The following is a 24,365-nucleotide window of genomic DNA, read 5'->3' as shown; positions in this document are numbered from 1 at the left end:
CCCTAATTACCCGGACCACATCCAAGACATGCAAGGCAATTTCCTTGAGATGTTTAGGCCTGGGACACAGAGAAGGCAACACGTCTTCATTCAAATGACAGTCAGAGACCACCTTTGGAAGGAATGATGGACAGAGGCAAAGCACCCCCTTATCCTTGTCAAGCACCATAAAGTAAGATTCCAGGGCGGAAACGGAGCCCGCACTGATGGAAATGTCAGAAGAAAAGGTACACACCAGGGAGTGTGTGGCCAAAGGTCGTTGGAAAAATACCGCCAAAACCCGATGCCTGGCCCTTGATGGTACTCAAGGCCATATTTTGTTTCCCCGTCGAAGGAAGGTTAAGATCCGATCCACCGAGAAGGAGCAAGGATGAACCCCAAGAGACTCACGGAGCAAGAATGAACCCCAAGAGACTCACACTAAGCAATGTACGTTTTCCACGTATGCTGGTAGATCCTCCTAGAGGCAAATTTCCTAGCTTTTAACAGAGTAGAAATCACAGATTCAAACAAACCTCCACCCTTCAGCAGCTGTCGTTCAACAGCCAAGCCGTTAAAGCGAGCAATTGTAAAGCAGGATGGAAGATTGGTCCGTGGGACAGCAGATCCTCCCTGAGAGGAAGTCCCCAAGGAGCATCGGCGACCAACTGTACCAAATCGGCATACCAAGACCGGCGAAGCCAGTCTGTAGCCACTAGAATGACCAGAGTCCCTTCTGCCTGAATCCTGCACAGGAATCATGGCAGAAGTTAGAAAGGGCTAGAACGAATCAGTCAGCCCACCTTAGAATGTCAGCTACTTACTGAGCTGCCAGGACACTTCTTGTGCCCCCTTGGTGATTGACATAGACCACAGCCGTGGCATTGTCTGAATGTATTTGTACTGGACACCCCTGAAGACGAATGTCCAATGAGCCAGACAAATTCTGATCGCTCAGAGTTCCAGTACACCAATTAGCAGTCTGGGCTCTGCCAGAGTCCAGACCCCCTGAGTACGTCTGTGCTGAGGACGCCTCTCTACCTGGACAGGCTGGCATCCGTAGAGACAACCGACCAGTACAGGAGGAGAAGAATTTTTCCTGTTGAAGTGACAGAGAGCGAAGCCACCTCTAGAGACCGTGGATCCTTGAACCATTTTACCAGAATTTCTTTAGCAGAGATCATGTGCGGACCTGTGCAAACAGACCGCCTTGAGGGTGGACACCATCAGGCCCAGCACATGCATGCAAGCCTGGAGGGAAGACTGTCTGCTGAACAACAGAAGCTGAATTGCTTCCTGCAATGTCTGGAGTTTTTCCCGAGGAAGAAACACATTGGTTGGGGCTGAGTCCAGAGTCAGACCCAAATAGACCATTTTTTATGGACAGAACCAAAGCAGACTCCTGATCAGGATCCCACCGAACTCCCTCAGAGTTCGCAGAGCAGTCTCCAGTAGTCCATCAGAGCAGTTCGGAGACTCTGCTCGCAGAAGAAGATAGTCCAGGTACCCCAGTACTCAAACAACGCCAGCATCAGAGCCTACACTCCTGTGAAGACCCAAGGTGCAGGATGAGACCAAAGGTCAGCGCCACAAACTGAGAATACTCCTCGTCCACGGCATAACGGAGGAAGCGCTGGCGACCAGCACAAATTAGAATGTTCAGGTAGGCATCCTTGATGTCGAAAGAAGTGAGAAGAAATCCCCCAGATGTAGGGACGCCACTGCCATGTGAATGAACTCTACGTGGAACTTCTGTACTTACACAAAGCAGCTTAGCGCCTTAAGGTCCAGAATTGGATATACCTTGCCTTCCTTCCTAGGGACAGTAAAAAAGTTTGAATAAAAAAAAAATGTTCCGAAGTCGGAACTGGAACAATCACCCCTTAAAAAAACAAGTCTTGCACTGCTCCAAAGAGACCCTGTAAGTGATCTGGGGACAAGTGCAGGTTGGAATGGAAAAAACCTTTCTGGAGGACAAGACCGAACTCAATCTCGTAGCCTGACTAAACTTGTGGACCCACTTAGGGCTGCAACGACGCGTTGACGTAGTCGACTCCGAAAAATCGTTGACGTGCGTGAAAGGCGTCAACGCGTCAACACGTGTGACGTCACACGCCCCCTGGCCGGACTCGCCTACCGGGATACCAAAGATACGGCCGGTTGTTTCAACTTCACTTCCGCCGTGAGTACAAAACTTCCAATAAGACTTCCAATGCAATGCCCTCGATGCCCGTGCACAGTGGAGAACACTGTGCACGAGAGTTGGATTTTTTGGCAAGATGTTTCCGCAGCGCCGCTTTAAGTATTGCCGGCCGGGCTGCTGCATTGATTGGGGCCGCTGCATTGATTGGGGCCGCTGCAGGCTGATCCCTTCCACTGTCCCACACAGACGAGATGTCACGCGCCACTCCAGCAGCAGCATGTGATCGCAGGTGACCCTGAGGGGTCTGCACTGGGAGGGGGGGCTTACTAAGTGGTCTGTACTAGGTGGGAGGGCTTACTGTGGGGTCTGTACTGAGAGGGGGCTTACTGTGGGGTCTGTACTGGGAGGGGGCTTACTGAGGGGTCTGTACTGGGAGGGGGGCTTACTGAGGGGTCTGTACTGAGAGGGGGGCTTACTGAGGGGTCTGTACTGAGAGGGGGGCTTACTGAGGGGTCTGTACTGAGAGGGGGGCTTACTGAGGGGTCTGTACTGGGAGGGGGGCTTACTGAGGGGGTCTGTACTGGGAGGGGGACTTACTGAGGGGGTCTGTACTGGGAGGGGGACTTACTGAGGGGTCTGTACTGGGAGGGGGGCTTACTGAGGGGTCTGTACTGAGAGGGGGGCTTACTGAGGGGTCTGTACTGAGAGGGGGGCTTACTGAGGGGTCTTTACTGAGAGGGGGGCTTACTGAGGGGGTCTGTACTGGGAGGGGGGCTTACTGGGGGGTCTGTACTGGGAGGGGGGCTTACTGAGGGGGTCTGTACTGAGAGGGGGGCTTACTGAGGGGTCTGTACTGAGAGGGGGGATTACTGAGGGGTCTGTACTGGGAGGGGGGCTTACTGAGGGGTCTGTACTGGGAGGGGGGCTTACTGAGGCATCTGTACTGGGAGGGGGGCTTACTGAGGGGTCTGTACTGTGAGGGGGGCTTACTGAGGGGTCTGTACTGGGAGGGGGGCTTACTGAGGGGTCTGTACTGAGAGGGGGGCTTACTGAGGGGTCTGTATTAATTACAGGATTAATTAGCTAATCAAAAAAACACCCAATTAAGCAAAAAAAATAAAATAAAAATGATTGTTAGATTAGTCGACTAATCGTAAAAATAATCGATAGATTAGTCGACAGACAAATTAATCGTTAGTTGCAGCCCTAGACCCACTTATCTTGTACCAGGGAAATCCATGGATCCTGAAACCAGCGACAACGCCCCCCCCCCAGACACGGTTGAGGGCACTCCTCCTTCATGCAGAGGCAGCCTTGTCCCCAGGTCTGGGGGAGGGGGGGCCGCCGACTGTGATCCCGTAAAGGGGACACCGGCCAAGGGTCCACAAATGGACAACCTATTCTACCCCGAAAAAAACAGGGGGGTTGCCCTCTGAGTCCTCCATAGCGACGCGTGGGCAGGGTACCCTTGCTAAAACAAGGCAGGTGCCCCACACAATAATGGCAGCAAGACTGTCATTAAAAATGAAGCTCCCCCACAGCACCACCCGGTCCAAGGGAGGTGCCAAGTAGACCATATGGCCCAGCAGGCCGCATGCCGGGGCCTAAATTTCTGTGGGGGCCCAGTTGCAATTGCACGGATCCTCAGCCCGGCAGATGTCCAAAGGAAGAGTGGGAGCTCCAGCTACACGCACTGGGGCCGCCCCTCCAACAGCTGCGCCCGATTTAGCCGTATGGCCTAGTAGGCCACAAGCCACGGCCTAAATTTTTAAGGGGGGGCAGGGACGCGAGCCCCAGTGGAGGCGACCACCCAGGGCAGCAGAGGGGAAGGCGGATGCCCAAACGGGAGGCAGTGGCTTCAGCCACCCTCACAGGGGCCACCTCATATAGGTTCAGACGAGTAGGCCGCAAACTTGCGACCTAAATTTTTGGGCGGATCTGGCCGCGTGAGGAATGTACCCGCAGATGGTAAAAACATCCGCTCCCCCAGCCCAACAACCGCCGCAGGGAGCCCAGAGGACATCCCTGCCCTAGTCACAAACCCCTAGGTGGCAGGGAACCCTGCTCAACCCCCCCCCCCGTTGCGCACCCGGGAAAAACGGTCAGCAGCAACTACAACCAACCCCCCTTAAGAGCATGTGGCAAAGCCAGCTCATCACCTCACCCGGGGGGGTGGGGGGGCAAAAGACCCACAGTGACTGAAATTTTAGAGGGGCTGGGGGGAAGGGAGGGGAACCAGGGGTCCGACTATCCCAGGGAGAGCCCACGTCCACCCCAAAACCCTCCAGGGTAGTAGGGGGACAGCTACATACCACACCAGAACAGGGTGGGCACCGCTCCATCGTAATGTGGGTGCTGATGGCCAGGAGGAAACGCTGCGACACAGGCTGAAAGCGGAGTTCCACCCTAAAATTATACTTACCTCCATCTTCTTGCTCTGGGTCACCTGAAAAACAAATGGATAATCTCAATTTTTTTTTTTTTTTTTACTTACCTTGTTTAGAAGAAAATATACTTACCTTACTTCTTCTTCCTCCCCTCGGCGGCCACGGCGATTCGTCACTTCCTGGCTTGCAATGATTCCTGGGAGCTGAACGTCATCGCTCCCAGGAATCAATGCGCCTGCACCGGCCCCGACGTCAGTTCCGGTGCAGGCGCCATCATACCTTGCTAAACCGCTTCTGGGCATGCCCAGAAGCTGTGTAGGGATGACGCTGCGGCACCGGAAGTGACGGCGTGGGCCGGTGCAGTGCATCGTGGGACTGAAGAAGATGGATGGCGCTGGCTTCAAGCTGCCCACACCTGAGATGGCAGCACTGGACAATACATTTTCAAGGTAAGTATTTCTTCTAAAAGGTAAGTGCAACCCGGGACAGATCAGAGGCTAGCCATTGTGGAATGCACTAGCCCTGACTGTCCCGGGGGTATTTTTATTTAAAAAAAACGTTACCAGGGTGGAACTCCGCTTGAAGGAAGTTCGAATGCGCCCTTGCGAGACATTTAACTCACAGACCAGCCCCCTCCAGTGGGGCTACGTCGTGGCCGACCTAGCACGGAGCTGTGGTCTGCACGCGCTCACTGGCCTGATTGGGGGGACCCTTAAGATCTATATTATCCAGTTTGTCGCCCAGTCAGGCATTTGATTGTAGTTCTCACAGGAACAAAATTATAAAAAAAATTCCATTTAGGAAAAAATTGCCAGAACCAGAGATCCCAGCAAAGAACTAGGTCCTTACTCCTGACTAGGCAGAAAGAAAAAAAAAAAAAAAAGAGTGCCTATAGTGGAGAGTATACCCCCTAGGACAGCCCATAGCCATAGTCAAGCTTTTTCCTAACTAGTGTCCTACTCCTGTAGGGGGCAGTATAACCCAATGGTTAAGAAGAATCAGGAGCTGTGTTTGTCAATGAATGAAAGAAAAAGGTACACAAGCTACTTTTGAAGCACTATTTTTCATGGATAGTGTAGGACCCACTGATAATGGGGTACTTTGACGCAGTAGTGGGCTTGAGCACGATATGGCCATATGGTGGGACCAAACCCCCATTTTTTTTTTATGGACTCTTCAGATTTGGTAGTAATTTCTTTTGCATTTGCGCGCTATTCTTTTTTAATATACATGTCTTTTGGTTCATAGCTGCAGCAGCTTTGGAAATACATGGGTATGCTCCCCCAAATTTTTTGCCTGTTTATTATGTATTCGGTCTGACCAGACTATGGAGGTTGAGCAGCCCTCCCCACCCCCCACACACACCTGTACTCAATCAGTGTCCACCATCAAGTGGATATAGGAGGAGTCCCCTGTAGTGCATTTGCACATCTCTCCCAGCAAGGAGTATTATCTCTAAGGGTTAGAAAGGCTGGATTCATCTCTTTTTCATGGATAGTGTAGGACCCACTGATAATGGGGTACTTTGACGCAGTAGTGGGCTTGAGCACGATATGGCCATATGGTGGGACCAAACCCCCATTTTTTTTTTTATGGACTCTCTTCAGATTTGGTAGTAATTTCTTTTGCATTTGCGCGCTATTCTTTTTTTAATATACATGTCTTTTGGTTCATAGCTGCAGCAGCTTTGGAAATACATGGGTATGCTCCCCCAAATTTTTTGCCTGTTTACTTTTGAAGCAGAATGGGGGATTTTTGGCCCTATAGACTTCAATAGGAAAGCCTGATAATTTGTGTTTTTAAACCTAAACAACGAAGCCCTCCAAGTAACTAGCTTTCTTTAGCAAAAACAAAAATGCTCAAGCCTGAACACACCTGGAAAAAATGTGCAAAACTCCAAAATCGTCTGTTAGCACTCACACTTAGGTGTGAATGAAGCCTTATGGTTGGCACTGATGCAACATGGTTATTTGCCAATGGCCAGCCCAAAATAACCCTGCACAGTTTAGACTGTAAAGACTTAAAACATAACATTTTTCCAAGCATTTAAAAATGTTGTATCATTACATAAATCCAATAGCCCTACATATAAAGACAGGAAACTCCTAAAAAGGTTCATGTTGCATACTGCATACTGCATATCCTTAACCGCGGTGCATCCATTGTTCTGGGACGCCGTCATATGACGGCGCACCAGAACAGCCTCTCGGGCGCGCGGAGCGGCGATCGTGGCCGTGCCGTGTTGCTAGGATAGGGCGCGACCCCGTTCTTGGTAAAGAGTTAATGACATGACTCTTTACCCATGTGATCGGCTGTGTCCAATCACAGCCGGTCACATGTAAATGAGGAAGTGCCGTTATTCGGCTCTCCTTCGCCTCAGACTGTCAGAGTGTGAGGCAAGGAGAGCCGATCAGCGGCTCCTCCTCACAGGGGAGACAAAGACAGGTAATCAGGGCACTGATCATCAGTGCCCTGATTACAGAAAATTAAAATAAAGTGCCAATCAGTGCCCACCATCAGTGCCCACAATGCTGCCAGTCAGTGACCATCAGTGCCTGCTCATCTAGGCACTGACTTGCAGCACTGTGGGCACTGATGGTGCTGCCCATCAGTGTCCATCAGTGCCCATTAGTGCCGCCCATCAGTACCACCTCTCAGTGCCCATCAGTGACACCTCTCAGTGCCCATCATTGACACCTCTCAGTGCCCATCAGTGCCTCCTATCAAAGCCACCTATCGGTGCCGCCTATCAGTGCAGCATATTAGTGCCACCTCATCAGTGCCCATAAGTGCAGCCTATCAGTGCCGCTTCATCAGCGCACATCAGTGAAGGAGACAAATTATTTTCAAAATGTACTGTTTTTTTTTTTTTTTAAGAAATAAAAAACCCAGCGGTGATTAAATACCACCAAAAGAAAGCTATATTTGTGTGAAAAAAAGTATACAAATTTCATATGGGTACAGTGTAGCATAACCGCGCAATTGTCATTCAAAATGTGAGAGCACTGAAAGCAGGGCAGGAAAGGGGTGAAAGTGTACTGTATTGAAGTGGTTAAGCAACATTACAATACCTGTTTACATTGCCAAATGAAGTAAAAGATTATCGAACGCTCAGTTTTCGGCATATTACTCAATTTTTTTTTTTTTTTGGAAAATGATTTTCATTGCAGCTTTCAAAACAGTACAAGAACAGAAACACATACACATTTAAGAACAGCCTGACCATCAGGCGACACTTAACAGACAAAATTTCAACACGAAGGAACAAAGCATAGCTCTAAACTAATATATGTTTGCAGTAACCGTAAGACCATTACATCTTGTTTCAAATTTATCATGTCATAAAATTACTTTAGTCTCTGGACTCCCAGGTTTAGGAACCGTTTACCAGACCACAGTGCTAAATAACCGACTCCGGAGCTAAAACAGGTTCAATATACATAATGGCCACTGCCAGGAGCCACTAAAATACACCAAATCTAGCCAGACACTGTAGATGTGCTCTTTGCCCATCCACCCCACACTTTCTTAAATTCATTGTGTATTCCTCTACTGGCATATGTGGCTTCATCGAAGGGAAGTGCTTTATTTATAAGTACTTTCCATGTCTGAGAGTTGGGAGGTGTAGGCTTCTTCCAAGAGAGAACTATCATCTTTCTAGCATAGTAGAATAGCACAGTTAACAGGGTACGTATTACATTTTTTGGGGCTAAGCCATTAACGAGTCCCAGGAGACACACTTGCATAGTGGGTTGAACATAGAGAGTAGTAATTTCTTCTATGCATTCAGTAACTTCCAACCAGAACCTCTGTATTTCCACGCAATCTCAAAATATATGCATAAAATCCGCTCCGGGAAATGTGCACCACCAACAGCAGGACGACTGGGAAGGAAAGATTCTAGCTAACCTGGCCGGGGGAAGGTATATGTGATGTAGGAATTTGTATTGGATGAGATGGTCTCTAGTTGAAACCAATCTGGAAAAATTAATATCACAAACATCATCCGAGTCATCTCCATCCAACTGAGGGAACCCCCTTTCCCACACTGTTCTGCAAGGTGCAAGGATCCTGTTGGTATGTACAAAAAGTTGCCTGTAGATATTGGACAAGGCTTTGTCTAAAGCAGGGTTTCTCAACCAGGGTTCCTCCAGAAATTAGAAATTTCTGCCTCTCAGATAAGTTTCCACTGACTCCATTGATCTCCTTAGCTATCTGTAAGGTGGTAAATCTTCCCAATGGCCACAAGTGTAAGGAGCATTCTTCCCACTGACTATCACACTAATGTATCATGAGCTTTAGATATAGTAAATTTTAGCAGGGGTTCCCTGAGACTAGAAAGTTATTTCAAGGTTTTCACTGTGTTGAAGAGATTGAGAAAGGCTGGTCTTAAGAATCATCCCTGAGAATGGTCTCTATATTGCGCTCTTGCACTGTGATTGGTGAAGCACCGAATTGGGAGTTGTATGCATGTCTCAATTGCAAGTAACGAAACAGATGAGAATTAGGTAAATTAAGTGTAGATTTTAATGTGTCAAATTATAGGAATGTGCCATTCTTAACTATATCTCCCCACCTTTTTAATACCAAATGTAGTCCATAAAACAGGATCTGGGAGCTTATACAGATGCAAAAGCTTAGGCTTGTTCCACAGTGGAGTGTGTGGGGAGATTATATTACTCAATTTTTTGATGCTCATTCGACACTGTAGTGTAGGAGTCACACACATGAGTAGCATTTCAAGAATCCATAAGCATACATCTGCAGTTACTCATTGCTTTCAAGCTACTGTAATCCAAGTTGAAAAGGCTTGCTGGCATTGTGTAGGTGGCTATAAATGATTAACCATTTGTCCTGCATTATTATGTTTATATTTAATTCTGACAATTATGAACTAATTAAACCACTTGTTTTTCCAAACGACAGCAAAAATGTTTTTTTTGCCCCATCTTGAGCATAGAAGGGAAAGGTTAGAACCTCTGTCATGTATTTAATGCTCTCTGTTTTCCAGTTGGGAGAATTCACACCTCATTTTCTGTTCCAGAAATCATTTATGACCAAGACAAGAAGTGAGGAGAATTTCCTTAAATGCAACAAAGACAAGAATTTAAAATCTGAAAAAGGATCTGACCTTCTCCTGTTCTACCCAAAAACTAAAAGCACAGTGCATTAGGTGATCTATTTCAGTTTTAAAGGTTCTCAAATACAGTAACCAGATTTATTTAGTAAGCTACAGTAATTGTAAGATATAAAAATCAGTCCTGCCATCCTTAAAGAGGAACCACAGTCTGCTCACATAATTTGTAATAAAAACATCTTTGCCATTCTGAAGCTTCCCTCCAACCACTTTGCATATTATTTTATATAAACTGCGATTCTATACTTGCCAAATATTCTGCAGAAATCTCCCTCCACGAAGTCTGGCTGCAGCCATTTCAACTGTGGGCAGCTGAAGCTGTTGCCTCTTCACTACCTGGATTTACACACACACACACACACACACACACACACACACACACAACTATATTATCAAAAGTTTTCCTTCTCTAGCCTAGCATGGCTTGCTTCTTAAGCATGTGCACACTTAAATGTTGCTGAAGCAATGCACTATAGGACAATTTTTTTAGGATCTAAACATTTCTACATGGTATACCATTTGGGATAAAGTAAGAGGATCATTTGCATCTTAAGGCCTTGTGCACAAGGAAATACTTATGCGTACATTCATGTGAGGGCCGTGCTTTGCCTGCACAGGTATTTCATGCATCTGCGTGCATACAGTCCTGTTCATGTCAACGGGGATGCTGCAGTGGTATGGTCACTGTCTGCAATCTGACATCCGTGTGGGTGCATGTCCCCAACCTCACACTGTCTGCTTTCAAGGACACTCATCTACACGCACACGGATATCAAATTGAGGGCAGTGGCTCTGTTCAAGCAGTCATTGCATTCCAATTGACATGAATTGGAATGCCTGCACATGGATGCATGAAACACCTGTGCAGGCTAAGCACAGACCTTACGCAGGTGTAGGCTTAAGTACACCCATGTGAATGAGATCAAAAAAGAACGAGTCATTAACTGAATGCAAGAATCTTCCAGTCTGAAATTTTAAAAGCTGTGCAGGCCAGCTCATGAAATATATGTATGTGGCTGCTTCAGGTTTACCCACTTTATCATTCGCTGCACCCAGCTCCATGTAGAAATTACTAAAATAATAGTATTAAACCCTCAACATTTTTTAGTTTAACGCACCTGAGCTCAATAAAATAAAACATTCTCCAGCAGTTGTTAAAATTCTTCAGCACTTACTGACTCACTGCTGCTTCCCTAAACTTAAAGCGGAGCTTCACTCAAAAGGGGAAGTTCCGCTTTAGAGCCTCCCCCCCACATTTGGCAGGTCATCTTTTTCGGGGGTTGGCAGCCGGCTGTGAAGCCCCAAGCAGCACAGCCAGCCGCCCACATTTAAGATGAAGGCTGATGAAGAACTAGCCCAGGTGGGGATGGCACTGGATACCTGGACAGGTAAATGTCCTGTTATAAAAAAAAAAAAAAAAAACAGGATTTGTAGCAGCTGACTTTTAATATTTTTTCCCCAGGGTGGAGAACCGCTTTAAGGTCCTCATGGGAAAGTGTTACCAGAGGTAAGTGCAATCTCCAGGCAGTCTGTTAGCTTAATGGGGGGGGGGGGGGGGTTGGAGTTCTTTGCCATCCTAGGCTACAGGGCTATGTGTTTCTTTTGATGCACACAAAGTAGGGAGATACAACTCTAGTCCCAGCATGTAAGGGAGTGCAAATCTGGGGCAGCAATCATGACAGGCAAGAATTAAAAAATAAAGAAGCTGCATACTCAGTAAGTGATTAACCACTTTACCACCGGAGGATTTTGCGGTCTTACGTCCAGGCCACTTTTTGCGATTCGGCGCTGTGCGACTTTAACTGACAATTGCGCGGTCGTGCGACGCTGTACTCAAACAAAATTTACGTCCTTTTTTTTCCCACAAACAGAGCTTTCTTTTGGTGGTATTTGATCACCTGTGCGATTTTTACTTTTTGCGCTATAAACAAAAAAAGAGCGTTTATTTTGAAAAAATAACAATATTTTTAACATTTTTTAATATGAAATTACCCCCAAAAAATATGTAAAAATCTAATTTTTTTTAAATTTTTGGCCAATTTGTTTTCTGCTACATATGTTTGGTAAAAAAAATCACGATAAGCGTATTTTGATTGGTTTGCGCAAAAGTTATTGCGTTTACTAACTAAGGGAAAGATTTCTGTCATTTTTAGTGTTTTTTTTTTAAATGTGTAATGGAGGCGATCTGCGATTTTTTTTGCGGGACTGCGACATTGCGGAGGACAGATCGGACCCTTGACTGACATTTTTGACACTTTTGGGGGTACCAGTGACATTACTGCAGTAATCAGTGCTATAAATATGCACTGTTACTGTAAAAATGACACTGGGAGGGAAGGGGTTAATTTTATTGGAGAGGGAGGGGTTAATGTATGCCTGGTGCTTACTAACGTGTGGGGGGGGGAGGTGACTGTGTGACACAAGGACAGATCGGATGTTCAGCTATGCTGAACACTCCGATCTGTCCCTGCCTGTCACTTAGGAGATCCGCCTGCTCTGTTTACACAGGCGGGCGGATCTCCACACTCGATTCCCCGACGATCGGGGCAGAGCAGCGGCGATCGCCGCCGCTCCTCCCCTGGCCCAACTCCCGCTGCGAATGAAAACAGCGGGAGCGCGCCTCCGGCAGCACGCGAGCGCCGCCTACAGGGGGAGGAGTCCAGCGACGTAGGTCTACGTCGCTGGACGGGATCGTGCCACATTGCTGCAGTAGCAGCAATGTGAGCAGGGCTAAAGTGGTTTTTAAACCAGCTGCTGAAAGAGCATTAAAATCCAAGGGTTTAATATAATGTTAATGCAACCTCCCCTTCATTTATAAAGAATAAGACTGTGGTTTTATCCAAACAATAAAATAAAAGACTGCTGGGTCAACTAGCTGTTATTTGATGCAAACTGGATTTTTGACCTTTTGAGATGCTGAACCTTGATGTTTTCATCAATAAACCATTATGGGTTATCCCTACAGGTAAATGTTGCTCATGTTACTGAACTCAGGCATGCAAAATCTAATCAAGAAAGTTGTGCAAAAACATATAGAAATACTTCACTAAACAAATGCTGTTCAGCTGAGCAAAAATGTATTTTTTTTTCAAGCTGCTAGAAACCATAGTAACATCTTCATAGGCTGATGGGTTATAACGAAAACCAAATGGTGATGAGTATTAATGTATTCCAGAAAAAGAATAGTGGGAGGCAGGGAGTGTAAACCCTGAGGAGGTATAAAGTGGATGGTGCACAGTACAATGACTGTCTGTGTCAGGGAGGCCTGCAAGGTATAGGAATGCCAATAGCTGGCTAGGTGGGTTCATGAAGTCCATTAAAAGATCCGGTAAGGAAAACAGCATGATATGTCATGCACTGTGGTGACCCTGTCATCCATCTCAGGAGGAAAAGACTTGATAAATGCATTGCCTCAGGATATATGAATCACCAACCTTGAAGGTCACGCAGTCTCGATATTACTGCAGCTAGTTCTTTCAATTAATTTCATCATTTCCTCCCTATCTATTCGAGTTTTTAAGGATTTTATTTTAATAAACTGTTCCATAAGGAGATAAACACACTTGACTGCAGGGAGAATGGCTTGCTTACACTATTCTATGTAAAGATTATTTTAAAAGAAAACTTTAGTGCTTTTTCATGTATACATTTTGAGATATTATAGTTAACTGAAAGTATTTTACATTTTTACAAATGTGTAAATTGCAGTGTTAACTGGCATGCCTGTTGAAAATTTGCTGAAAACATATTAACCAGCCATACATGGAGTGTACTGCTTTCAGTCTGTCTGCACAGACTTGTAGACTAGCACTGGGAGGAACAATCAACATGCTGCACTGCTAAGCAGAAAGCCCAGCCCTGTTTCTTTAAACAATAACCCATAGAATCTTTAGATCATTTAAGTGAAGTTGATTGCATTTTAATGAACATAAAAGATTAAAGATTCCTAAAACACAAGGGCGTTATTGAAAGCTGAATGCCAGGCAACTATATCATTCAAAGCGATCCGTACACCCGTATGAAGAGCCATCTTCACCCGTGCAGGATGCACAGGGGTTCTATGCAGCTACATGCAGGCAGGCAGCCTGTTCAAACCGATGACAGGCCAGACAACTGCATGAACATGTATGGACCTCCAAGAGAATCCCTGACTGTACATTTGTGTGCGACAGATTAATAGATCAGAAAGCACTCTGTTTACATTCTGATCCATGCATCACTCCTGCATGAATGTACAGTTGGGGATGCACCTGTCCACTAGTCATTGATTTGAACAGGCTACCTTCACGCAGTTGCACAGAATACCTGTGTATTCCACACCTCTGAAGATGGCACTCCACACAGGTAAATGGTCGAAACGTCTGCTCCGGGAGCTGTAGGAGCCCAAAACCATGCTCCTGATGAGTGGAATTCATCCACGAAACGCGTCGAGCTTAATATGGATGTACTCCCCATTAATAGCAATAATTTTTTATTTGGATTTTATACATGTTTATCATCAATGACCTTTCCTTCCCAATGTACATCCCATCAATTTTGTATGATCTTACATTTAGGATGTTCCTTATTGCCCTGTTGACTGTATTATTACATGTATGTAATTCTGATGTATCATGCATATTTTTGTTCATGCTTTATATGATATCCACTATATGATACATATTAAATATTTTACCCTATAATAGGTGATTGTACCAATTTATTATGTCCACCGACTCCACACACCTCATATAAAGTCCCGTTTGTCCCCTCTTTCCCGTCTTAACTTACCAATATGTTGGGTATCAGCTTTTTAAGAATAATACCAATATTATGTCATGGATTATACCTATATTATATTATCTTACCCAATATGCCGATCCCATAATACCTTTCTTACTATCCATTGTACTCCCCTCCCCCTTTATATATACCTGATTAGGGATGGAGGCAGCTGGCCTTGGATGGGCATTGCCTCGTTGAAAGTCCCAACTGTCTTGTTTCTGTGTCTGTTTTGTTTTTGTTTGTCCTTTGTCTTTTGTTTTTTTTTTTTTTTTTTTTGAGCTAACCAGGTAACATAAAAAACTGGAGCCCACAGCAGCCAGCAAAACCTTGTGGCTAAAAGAAGCATTCGCAGATGCCAACACATAAACTTTATAAAAATGTTGTAAAAGTGTGCACAGACGACCAGGTGACCGCCTTGCAAACCTGCGTCACTGATTCTTGATGACGGAAAGCCCAGGAGACACTAAGCGCCCTAGTAGAGTGCTCCTTTACAGGGAAAGGAGGAACCTGACCCCTGATGAAATAGGCCCGAACCACTGTCTGTCTGATACATTTGGATATGGTTGCAGAAGAAGCAGGCAATCCTTTGCAAAGTCCACCCGTGAGCACAAATAGAGAGTCTGACTTCCTAAAAGACTCCGTAGCTGCCAGGTACACCCTAATTGTCGTGACCACATCCAAGGCATGCAAGGTAATTTCCATCAGATGTTTAGCCTGGGACACAGGGAAGGCAACACAATATCTTCATTCAAATGTCAGAGACCACCTTAGGAAGCAATGAAGGACAGGGGCAAAGCACCACCTTATCCTTGTGAATCACCAATAAGGTGAACAACAGGATAATGCCGCCAGTTCAGACACCCTGCATGCAGAAGTGATAGCCACCAAAAAAGGCCACCTTCCGGGGCAGCACAAGCAGGGAAACCTCCTGAATATTTTCAAAGGGAGGCTTCTATAGAGCTGAAAGCACCACATTAAGATCCCAAGACGGCAACGGAGCCCGCACTGAAGAAAACCAAATGTCGAACACCCTGAAGAAAAGTACGCACCAGGGAGTGTGAGGGGAAAGGTCATTGGAAAAAGACCGCCAAAGCCGATACCTGGCCCTTGATGGTACTCAAGGCCAATTTCTGTTCAACCTCCCATTAAAGAAAGTTTAAGATCCGATCCACCGAGAAGGAGCAAGGATCAACCCCAAGTGACTCACACCATGCAATGTACGTCTTCCATGTACGATGGTAGATATTCCTATAAATAGATTTCCTAGATTTCAACAGCGTAGGAATCACAGACTCCGACACAGACAAACTTCCATCCTTCAGCACCTGGCGTTCAACAGCCAAGCCGCAAAGCCAGCGTCTGTAAAGTAGGATGGAAGATCGGTCCCTGGGATAGCCGATACTCCCTGAGAGGAAGCCCCCAAAGGAGCATCGGCGACCAGCTGTACCCGATCGATGTACCAAGACCGGTGAGGTCAATCTGGACGGAATCCCTTCTGCTTTGATCCTGCACAGGAATTGTGGCAGAAATTTGGGAGAGCTGAAATGAATCGGTCAGCCCACCTTAGAATGTCGGCTGCTTACCAAGCCGCCAGGACACTACTTGCTCCCCCTTGGTGATTGACATAGACCACGGCCATGGCATTGTCCAAATTAATTCATACTGGACACCCCTGAAGACGAATTGTCCAATGAGCTAGACAAAGGCTGATCGCTCGGAGTTCCAGAACATTAATTGGCAGTCTGGACTCTGCCAGAGTCCAGAACCCCTGAGCACATCTTTGCTAAGGACGCATCCCCACCTGGACAGGCTGGCATCTGTAGTGACAACCGTCCAGTACAGGGGGAGAAAGGATTTTGAAAAGAAAATGGGGAACAGAAATCCAAAGCAGTTCTATAGTGGAGGAAGGGAATCAGGCAGACCATGGTGACCTCATGTAAAACAATCTTTATTGTTGCAGAATATGTAAAATCTAACACAGATAATAAGAGCAGATTAAACAGAAGGGTTAATATGACAGCGTTGCCGCTAAAAAACACATAACCCGGGATCACTCATACACCAATATGATTCAGCAAATAGAGCAAGTAGCAAAAAAACTGCAGTGTATTGATTTGGCCACGGTGAGACACAGGAAACCTCAGCTGTGACAGCTAGGTCCCTGCTGTATGAGCTTGTGTATATGTAATAATAAAAGGGTCCCCTCCTGAAACCCCATGGCAAAGAACTAGGTCCTTACTCATGACTAGGCAGAAAAAAACTGTGTCTATAGCTAAGAGTGGGTGTATACCCCCTGGGACTGCCCATATGTGTAGTCACGCTTTTTCCTGCCTAGTGTCCATCTCCTGTAGGAAGCAGTATAACCCAATGGTTAAGAAGAATCATGAGCTGGGTCCGTCAATGAACGAAAGAGAAAAAAAAATGTAACTGTGTAATTCTTGCTTTTTCCTGTAACCTAGCACCAAAGAATAACAAAAAATAAGTTCTCCTGTTCCTGACGATCGCAGAGATACTACATATGTGTATGTTAGTTGTTGTTTGTACCCACAGTACAGCCCAAAAAAAATAGTGCGCATTTTGCTTTTTTTTTCTTAATCGTACCTAAAACACACTGACTGACAAAAAACAGACACTGATACTAATGAAAAAAATGAAATCCTGTCCAAAAAACACTCACCCTGACCTTTGACCCAAACACTAACCCTGGCACTGACCAAGATCTAGGTTTTTTTTAAATTATTATTTATTTATATTTTCTACACACTTTTTTCTATCTCTGCAAGGACAGAGAAAGATACAATGCATCTCTCTCATCCATCTCTCTCCATCCAACAGAAACAGAAAACACAGGGGTGGGCTTCACAGTGACTGATTATTGTGATAGCCAGTCAGAGGCTATCACAGCGATCAGGTGAGCCAGAATCAGACGTTCCGGGTCCCAATCGTTAGAACAGGGCTCTCAGTAAGACCCTTGTCTCTGTGCTGGGAGCGCAACGTGTATCGTGCTTCCAGCACAAAAGGGAGATACGCGAATATGTGGCCCTAAGGAATAAAGCCCAGTCCAGTGGGACTGCATATTTGTGTTACATCGGCAGGAAGTGAACCATGTACAGTAAAATATTTTAATGTTGACCACTGTGTTTCTTTTCCTCCCAAATCTCCTAAAACCAGCTTAAGCTTCATAATTACTGTACCTTGAAACATTTCGTTTAGACTAGTTCCTTCAAATGCGTGGCATAGTGGCTAAGGGGTTAGCACTTCCGCCTGGCAGCACTGAGGTTGTCAGTTTGAATCCCAACAACAGCACTAACTGCCTAGAATTTGCATGTTCTACCTGTATCTGCGTAGGTTGCCTCCGGGTACTCTAGTTTCCTCCCACCTTCCAAAGACATGCTGGTAGGTTATTTGGCTCCGGTCTAAATTGGCCCTAATACATGTATTTATGAATTTGAGTTTGGGATCTTAGATTATAAGCAAGCTCCTTGAAGGCAGGGACTCATGTGAATGTAAAATATGGTAAAGGGCTGTGTAAATTGTCAGCACTATAGAAGTACCTGTAATATTATGAATAATTCCTGTGGCAGAACAAATCAGCAACTGTAGAGGCTGTAACACAGTGCCATAGCTCTTCCTAGCCAGCAAAAGAGAAAAGAACTCATAATGCCTTATCAGACCGGGGAGGGGGGTTGGGACTTTTTCTTGGATGACCAAATTCTGCCGGGATATCATCCCTGAGAGTTTTAATAATGGTGTAGATAGATCTACAAATAAAACCTGCAGAGCATACCACAAGGCAAGTCAGCCTGACTATGCACTGTATATTTAATTTTCCTGCTGGCCAAAGACAAACACATCCTCTGTGTTGTAAAAATGATTCAGGCATATTTTATGATATGCTTGCAGGTGTAAATTGTGTACAATTTAAAATAAATGCTTCTATGCAAAAATGTATAGTATCAAGTAAAAGCTGTCATTTGAAAGCTGGAGACATAAAAAATGATGTGCAAAGGGCAGTCAGCCAAACTGCTAAAGCAATATTTTCAAGTGTCTGACAGTAAAGGTAGGTGAGTTCTGAACTCTGTCTATACAGAAACACAGCAGAACATTTGATAAGGTTTGCAGCAATAAACAGAAGTCTCTACACTATGCTCAGAAAAGAGCAAAATGGTCAGCACCCTTGTGTCGTGGTGCAGGGGTCCAGGGCTACATTCCCATGAATGTTGTTCACTGCATGAAGTTTGTATATTCAAATTGTGTCACTGACTAGTTAAATGGCTTTCACTTATTATTAGATCAGCAATTTTCAGTACGAAGATCTTGGCGTAGAAGAGGACGGGTTGGTGCCTGCAGCTTTAGTGCTTTATAAGTGTGCCATTTCATGGATTAAAGTGATAGTAAAGGCTTGTTTTTTTTTTTTAATCAAACAAACATGCTATATCCACCTGCTCTGTGCAGTAGTTGTGCACAGAGCTATACCCACCCTGCGCTGTGCAGTAGTTTTGCACAGAGCAGCCCCAATCCTCCTCTTGTAGGATCCCTCGGCGGCGCTTTGGCCCCTCCCTCCTGCCGAGTGCCCACAGAGCAAGCGACTTGCAATGGGGGCACCCAAGCAGGATCATTCCCGAGCTGCAGTTCTGCGTGTCTATTCACACACAGAGCCGTGGCTCAGCCCCTCTCTCTTCTTATTGGCTCACTGGCTGAGATTGACAGCAGCGGGAGCCATTAACTCCTGCTGCTGAGAGCCGAGGCTCTTGTTCACATTGCTGGATCAAGATGGGGCTCAAGCAAGTATTAGGGGGCTGCTGCACACAAAAGGTTTTTTTACCTTCATGCATAGAATGCAGGTTTTCCTTTACGCGTTACAGATCTAATTTAGGTTCCTTTTGCAGGTAAAAAAACAAAAAATGAATTTATTTATTTTTGTTGGAGACCTGTTAAGCATCGCACCCATGTTAAACAAATTTTGGGTGTAATGTCGCGGTCTGTGCATCTGTCTGCCCTGCACATATTTCTGATACAGGCATGCAGTTACACTCGGGCAGGAAGCTCAGTGAACTACATAGAGCAATCAACAGCGCTCTGGTAGTTCATTGAGAACTACAAGCAGGCAGCTGCAAAGGTTGTTGGAACTTGTAGTTTTCCCATTCACAGAATACTGTAAATGAATGATTGGGCCTGGGTGGACAGAGAAGATCCCCCGCTAGCTGTCAAAACGGGAACTCGGGGGTTGTGGTGGGCCATTGCATTTGTAACATGTTACTCTGAATATGGGTGTAACATGTAACATGTTACAAAAGGTGAGCTTATCCTTTAAGTGGTTCTAAAGTTCTAAAGGCAGAAGGTAATTTTACCATACTAGTAAAATAAAAAAAGGCAAAAAGCCTTCTGCAAGCAACTATGCCCCCTCCCCAGCACCCTCTTATACTTACCTGAGCCCAATCTTGATCCAGTGACTGGCACAAGAGCAGAGGCTCTCTCTCCCCTCATTGAGGTTAGACTCAATGCCCCACAGCCAGTGAGGAGGGGAGGGGGCTATGGCCAAGCTACGCTCTGTGTGTCTTATGGACACACAGAAGCAGCTCAGGAGTGAGCACGCATGAGTGCCCCCACAGAAAGCGGCTTTGTGTGGTTGAGGTTGGTTGTGTATTTTTGCTAGGAAGCCTAGAGAAAAAGGATAGCTGCAATTTAACACTACAGTTATACCTTATATTGTACAAATGTGCTCCCCCTATAACTGGGATAGGTACAATAGACTGTAAGCTCCTTTGTAAGGACTAATATAGACATGCTCACAAAGAATGTATGCAATAAATAAAGAGCAAGTTAATATCAGGTATTTTGTATCGGTTCTGCTTGAGCCAGGATAAAATAGAAAAGTAAAACCAAATAAAACCTAATTTACAAAGCAAAAAGACCACTCCAGTACTTACCATTTTCAGGGTGCGTTTTCTTAAGAGAATCTATGAGAGTGCTTACAGCTTTTAAAACAAATATGATTTCCGTTACACGTTGCCTGAAAAAATCCAAACATAAAATCACCATTATTCATTATGACTTATGCAAAGCATATTACAGTACATGTACTGTGCAAAGGTTTTCCCTCAACAAGCAGCTGACAGAAAGGAGGTATTTATAGCTGTGCACTTCATTTTGGCTAATGCAGGCTCAGGTCTACTTCAAATGTTAGGGCAATGTATCTCTCTGGAATCCCAATATTTATTTTGCAATGAATCATAAATTATTACCATTTACCATGAAATTATAAGGTGCTGTTTATACTTTCAAGGAATGCCATGTGCAAGTGTACAGATACTGGATACATACAGTAACCTAAAGGCTGCTATGAACTGATATCTAACATAAAAAATAAAATAAGGTAGAAATATTGTAGGGCACTAAGTTATATATAAGCTGCTACTTTATTGTACAGAAGGTAGAATTCCAAAAACATTGTACAGTGCTACACAGTATATTCCTTTATTACATTTAGCACATTTATTTGCAGACCAAGCTGTCCAGACAAAGTGAAAGGAGTTGGAACAATGCAGTTGCAACATTTTTTTTGTTTAACGTTTTATACCAGTGCAATAAAGGTGACCTTTGTAAGGACTGCTGCAAAGGTTATGGTTAAGCTGGTTATACATGATGAACCAGCCGAGATTTGCTCTGTGGGTGGCTATGTTGTCACCCTCCCACCGGACACTGAGAAACTGAAGGCGCTGGATGAATAATCTTTGGACTAAACAGTGGCTGTATCTAATCCAATGGTGCCCGCTGTCAGAATACAGTAGCTGCAGCGGGAGATTTGTGCATCTGCACTGCGAATGGAAGAATCGGTCAAATTAATTTTCTTCGGCCTGTAGGCTGAATGAAATAAATCTAACCCTGGTAATTTTGCTGGATGGCTTGGCCTCCAAGTAAAGGAGAATAATAATTAAGGGATTTGAATGCATTTGAAATGTAATAAGGGATTCATAAACTGAACACCACAGTTAAAGTGGTTGTAAGGCTGAAGATATTTACCTTCATGCATTCTATGCATAAAGGTTAAAAAACTTTCTGTTTGCTGCTCTCTCTCCCAGCCACCTCCCACTAATACTTACCTGAGCTCCCTCTCGATCCAGCCTCATGCATGAGAGACTCCACTGTCCCAGGACTCCCTCTCCTCATTGGCAGAAAAAGCAGCAAGCCCCATTGGCTCCCATTGCTGGCAATCATAGCCAGTAAACCAATGTGGGGAGAGCGGAGGTGGGCCTGAGCCAGGGCTCCAATTGTCTTATGGATGCAGAGAAGGGCTCGGGAGTAAACACGTGCCAGTGCCCCTATAGTAAGCGGCTTGCTATTAGGGGCACTGCTCAATGGGGAGGAGCCAAGCAGTAGACCTGGAAGGAGGATTGGGACTGCTTTGTGCAAAACTATTGCACAGAGCAGGTAAGCATAACATGTTTTTTTTTTTTTAAATCCTGAACCGTTAATGCCAATTTAAATTGTTACAAAACCCAGAACCCTGCAATCCTATATCTGGTTTCCCACAGTACACAGAACATGGAAATGCAATAATTTTAATAAAGATAAACAGCTTAATACCTTTTCTCATCAGCAGCATTTAGCAGTCTTGTAACTGCTATAGGTTCCTGGTAAAGCCAGGAGTCTTCATACTGCATTGAGCTGTCCTATCAAAATCCCTGACCCCTGTTCTTCTATCTGGACAGTGCCAATTGGACCTGTGCTGATCACATGCACCCTCCCAAGAAAAAGAAAAACCTCTCTAGCAATACACACCAAACTGAGCAGGCCTGACTCCAAAGGCTCGGTCTTATCCAGACATGTTCTGGAGACAGTGGAAGAAGGGGAGGATCAGAGAAGACAGGATCAAGCAACCTTTTTACACAATGCAGGATTAGCCCTTAGGTTCCACAGTGAGTATAACAAGAATGCTTTACTGCATATACAGACTGGTTTTACTGTTGTGGGTTTAGTAACACTTTAAGTACTGTCCATGATATTTTTTTTGTTTTATCTCCAATAACAGCTATTGTAACAGGACAAGTATTAGGGGGCCTAACCCCACATATACTGGATACTATCATTCCAGGGAGAGAACACATACAGATAACACTACACAATATTTTTTAGGCTTGGCTGAAGTAAAAAATGTTTGAGAAATTTTTGGAATAAATTCTTGCATAAGCCCTCCCATGTTCCAGAGGTCTTGAAAATGGACTGAAAGTACGTTCCATCTACAGGAACAGTCCATCCGGACTTTAGGGGAGCTCAGTTTTCCAGAGGATTGGTGGATCAAGCAGGTCTAAACTTTCTGCTCAGCCCTAGAAAAAACTAGCAATTAACCCATGCACAGCCCAACTGCGTGGGGGGGGGGGCTGGATTGCCCGGAGTTGGGCTTTAAGACTATAATTAATTGCTTCATAACACTATAAGTAATAGTGTAAAACTGAACAGTTAGAAGAACATATGACTTAGCATTAACCTTTTATAGAATGCTGTTGGCATAACAAGTAGAAATAGCCATGAGGCCACAATCTCAATGTGCACCGTCATAATTAAAGCATACTTATACTGAATGCAATGATGTTTCAATTGGCAGCTGGAATTAACTTATCCTCCACTATATGTATCCTTTTTTCCTGTGTGATGTTCTGCTATGGTGACTTTTGCCACTTAAAGCATGTGTTTTGTGTGCATGTGCAACCTGTTAAGCTCCATCTGACAAGATGGACCTTTAATATACTAATAAAATAGCCTAAAAATATCCCTTTTTAATAATAGTCCTCCAACGCTCCAGTGCCTGGTCACATGATCAATACTATGCTCATTTTTGGCCTATTTTATTACCAATTCAAAATCTCAGGCTGAACATTACAGTAAAAGCTAAATTACAACTCTTTAGGATTGACATATGGAAGTTGCTAGTTCAAGTTTGAAGTTGGAAGCTCCAAGGCTGTCACACTTGTCCTTGCTTCACAACTTAGTGACCTAGAACACGTACACAGATGGGGTAACCCAACATTTCATTGGCTACATGCGTGTTCTGGACACAGTTGTATAAAGTCAAGACAATCTTTTTGATATGTGCCATATATATACGGTATTCTGAAATGTACTGGTACTACAATAGCACCAGAATCACCATTCAAGCTATCTGAATTGGGAGCAATTCCTTCCATTAGTGGAACACATGCAGGAATTGCTATTCTACAGGAAGATTGTGATGTGTCACCCATGAATGTGAGCTGGTTTAAATCTGATTCACATTTCTAAACTTAAGATTCAGAAAGATCCAAGAAGATCCAAGGGGACTGAATACCACCCAGGAGAGCCTCAATGTCACTTTTTATGGGATAACTCTTTAGTGGGGGAACTAATTAGCAATGTAGAAAGGGAATTGCTGCAATATTAACATGGATCAAAGTGTCTGAAATTAGACCATTCTGTTACTGTAGGATTCAAATAGAATCAGGACCTCCTACTACAACCCCTTAATAAAACCTTCTTATAATATAAATCTAGTAAACACATGATAAAAAATGCATAATTAAACATACATAATGAGAACATAAAAATAATTGCAATATTATCTTTTTTTTTTTTAAAGTAGAACATAATATCTTACTGGTTATCTATAGCAGTGGTCCTCAACCCTGGTCCTCAGGGCCCACTAACAGGCCAGGTTTGCAAGATAACTGAAATACTTTCCAGGTGATAAAATTTTCTGCTCAACGATTGCATTACTCTAGTCTGCATCTCCCCAAGGTAATACTTAAAATCTGGCCTGTTAGTGGGCCCTGAGGCCTGGAGTTGAGGACTACTGATCTATAGTAACCAGTCATTTTCCATTTCTTGTTTAAAGACTGAACTAGAGAGAATGACTGTTTGCTATGGCAAAAGAGACAGGACACTTCTAAGGATGTGCATTAAGAGGCCTAGTATGTATTTT

At 44.6% G+C, this 24,365-nt stretch overlaps 1 protein-coding gene across 2 annotated transcripts in view; it reads right to left on the bottom strand.

Moving 5' to 3' along the window:
* Positions 1 to 24,365, bottom strand: part of MON2 (MON2 homolog, regulator of endosome-to-Golgi trafficking) — a 271,194-nt gene that overhangs the window by 5,411 nt on the left and 241,418 nt on the right. For both annotated transcript variants that reach the window (XM_082256725.1, XM_082256726.1), the window contains one exon: positions 20,341 to 20,423. In XM_082256725.1, the coding sequence (XP_082112851.1) occupies positions 20,341 to 20,423 (83 nt within the window). The remainder of the gene's footprint in view (positions 1 to 20,340; positions 20,424 to 24,365) is intronic.

Source organism: Pelophylax lessonae (genome assembly GCF_965119305.1).
Source record: "Pelophylax lessonae genome assembly, chromosome: 4".
Taxonomy (NCBI): Eukaryota; Metazoa; Chordata; class Amphibia; order Anura; family Ranidae; genus Pelophylax; species Pelophylax lessonae.
The sequence above is the reverse complement of the archived record's forward strand: the minus strand, read 5'-3'. Positions and strand labels throughout refer to the sequence as shown.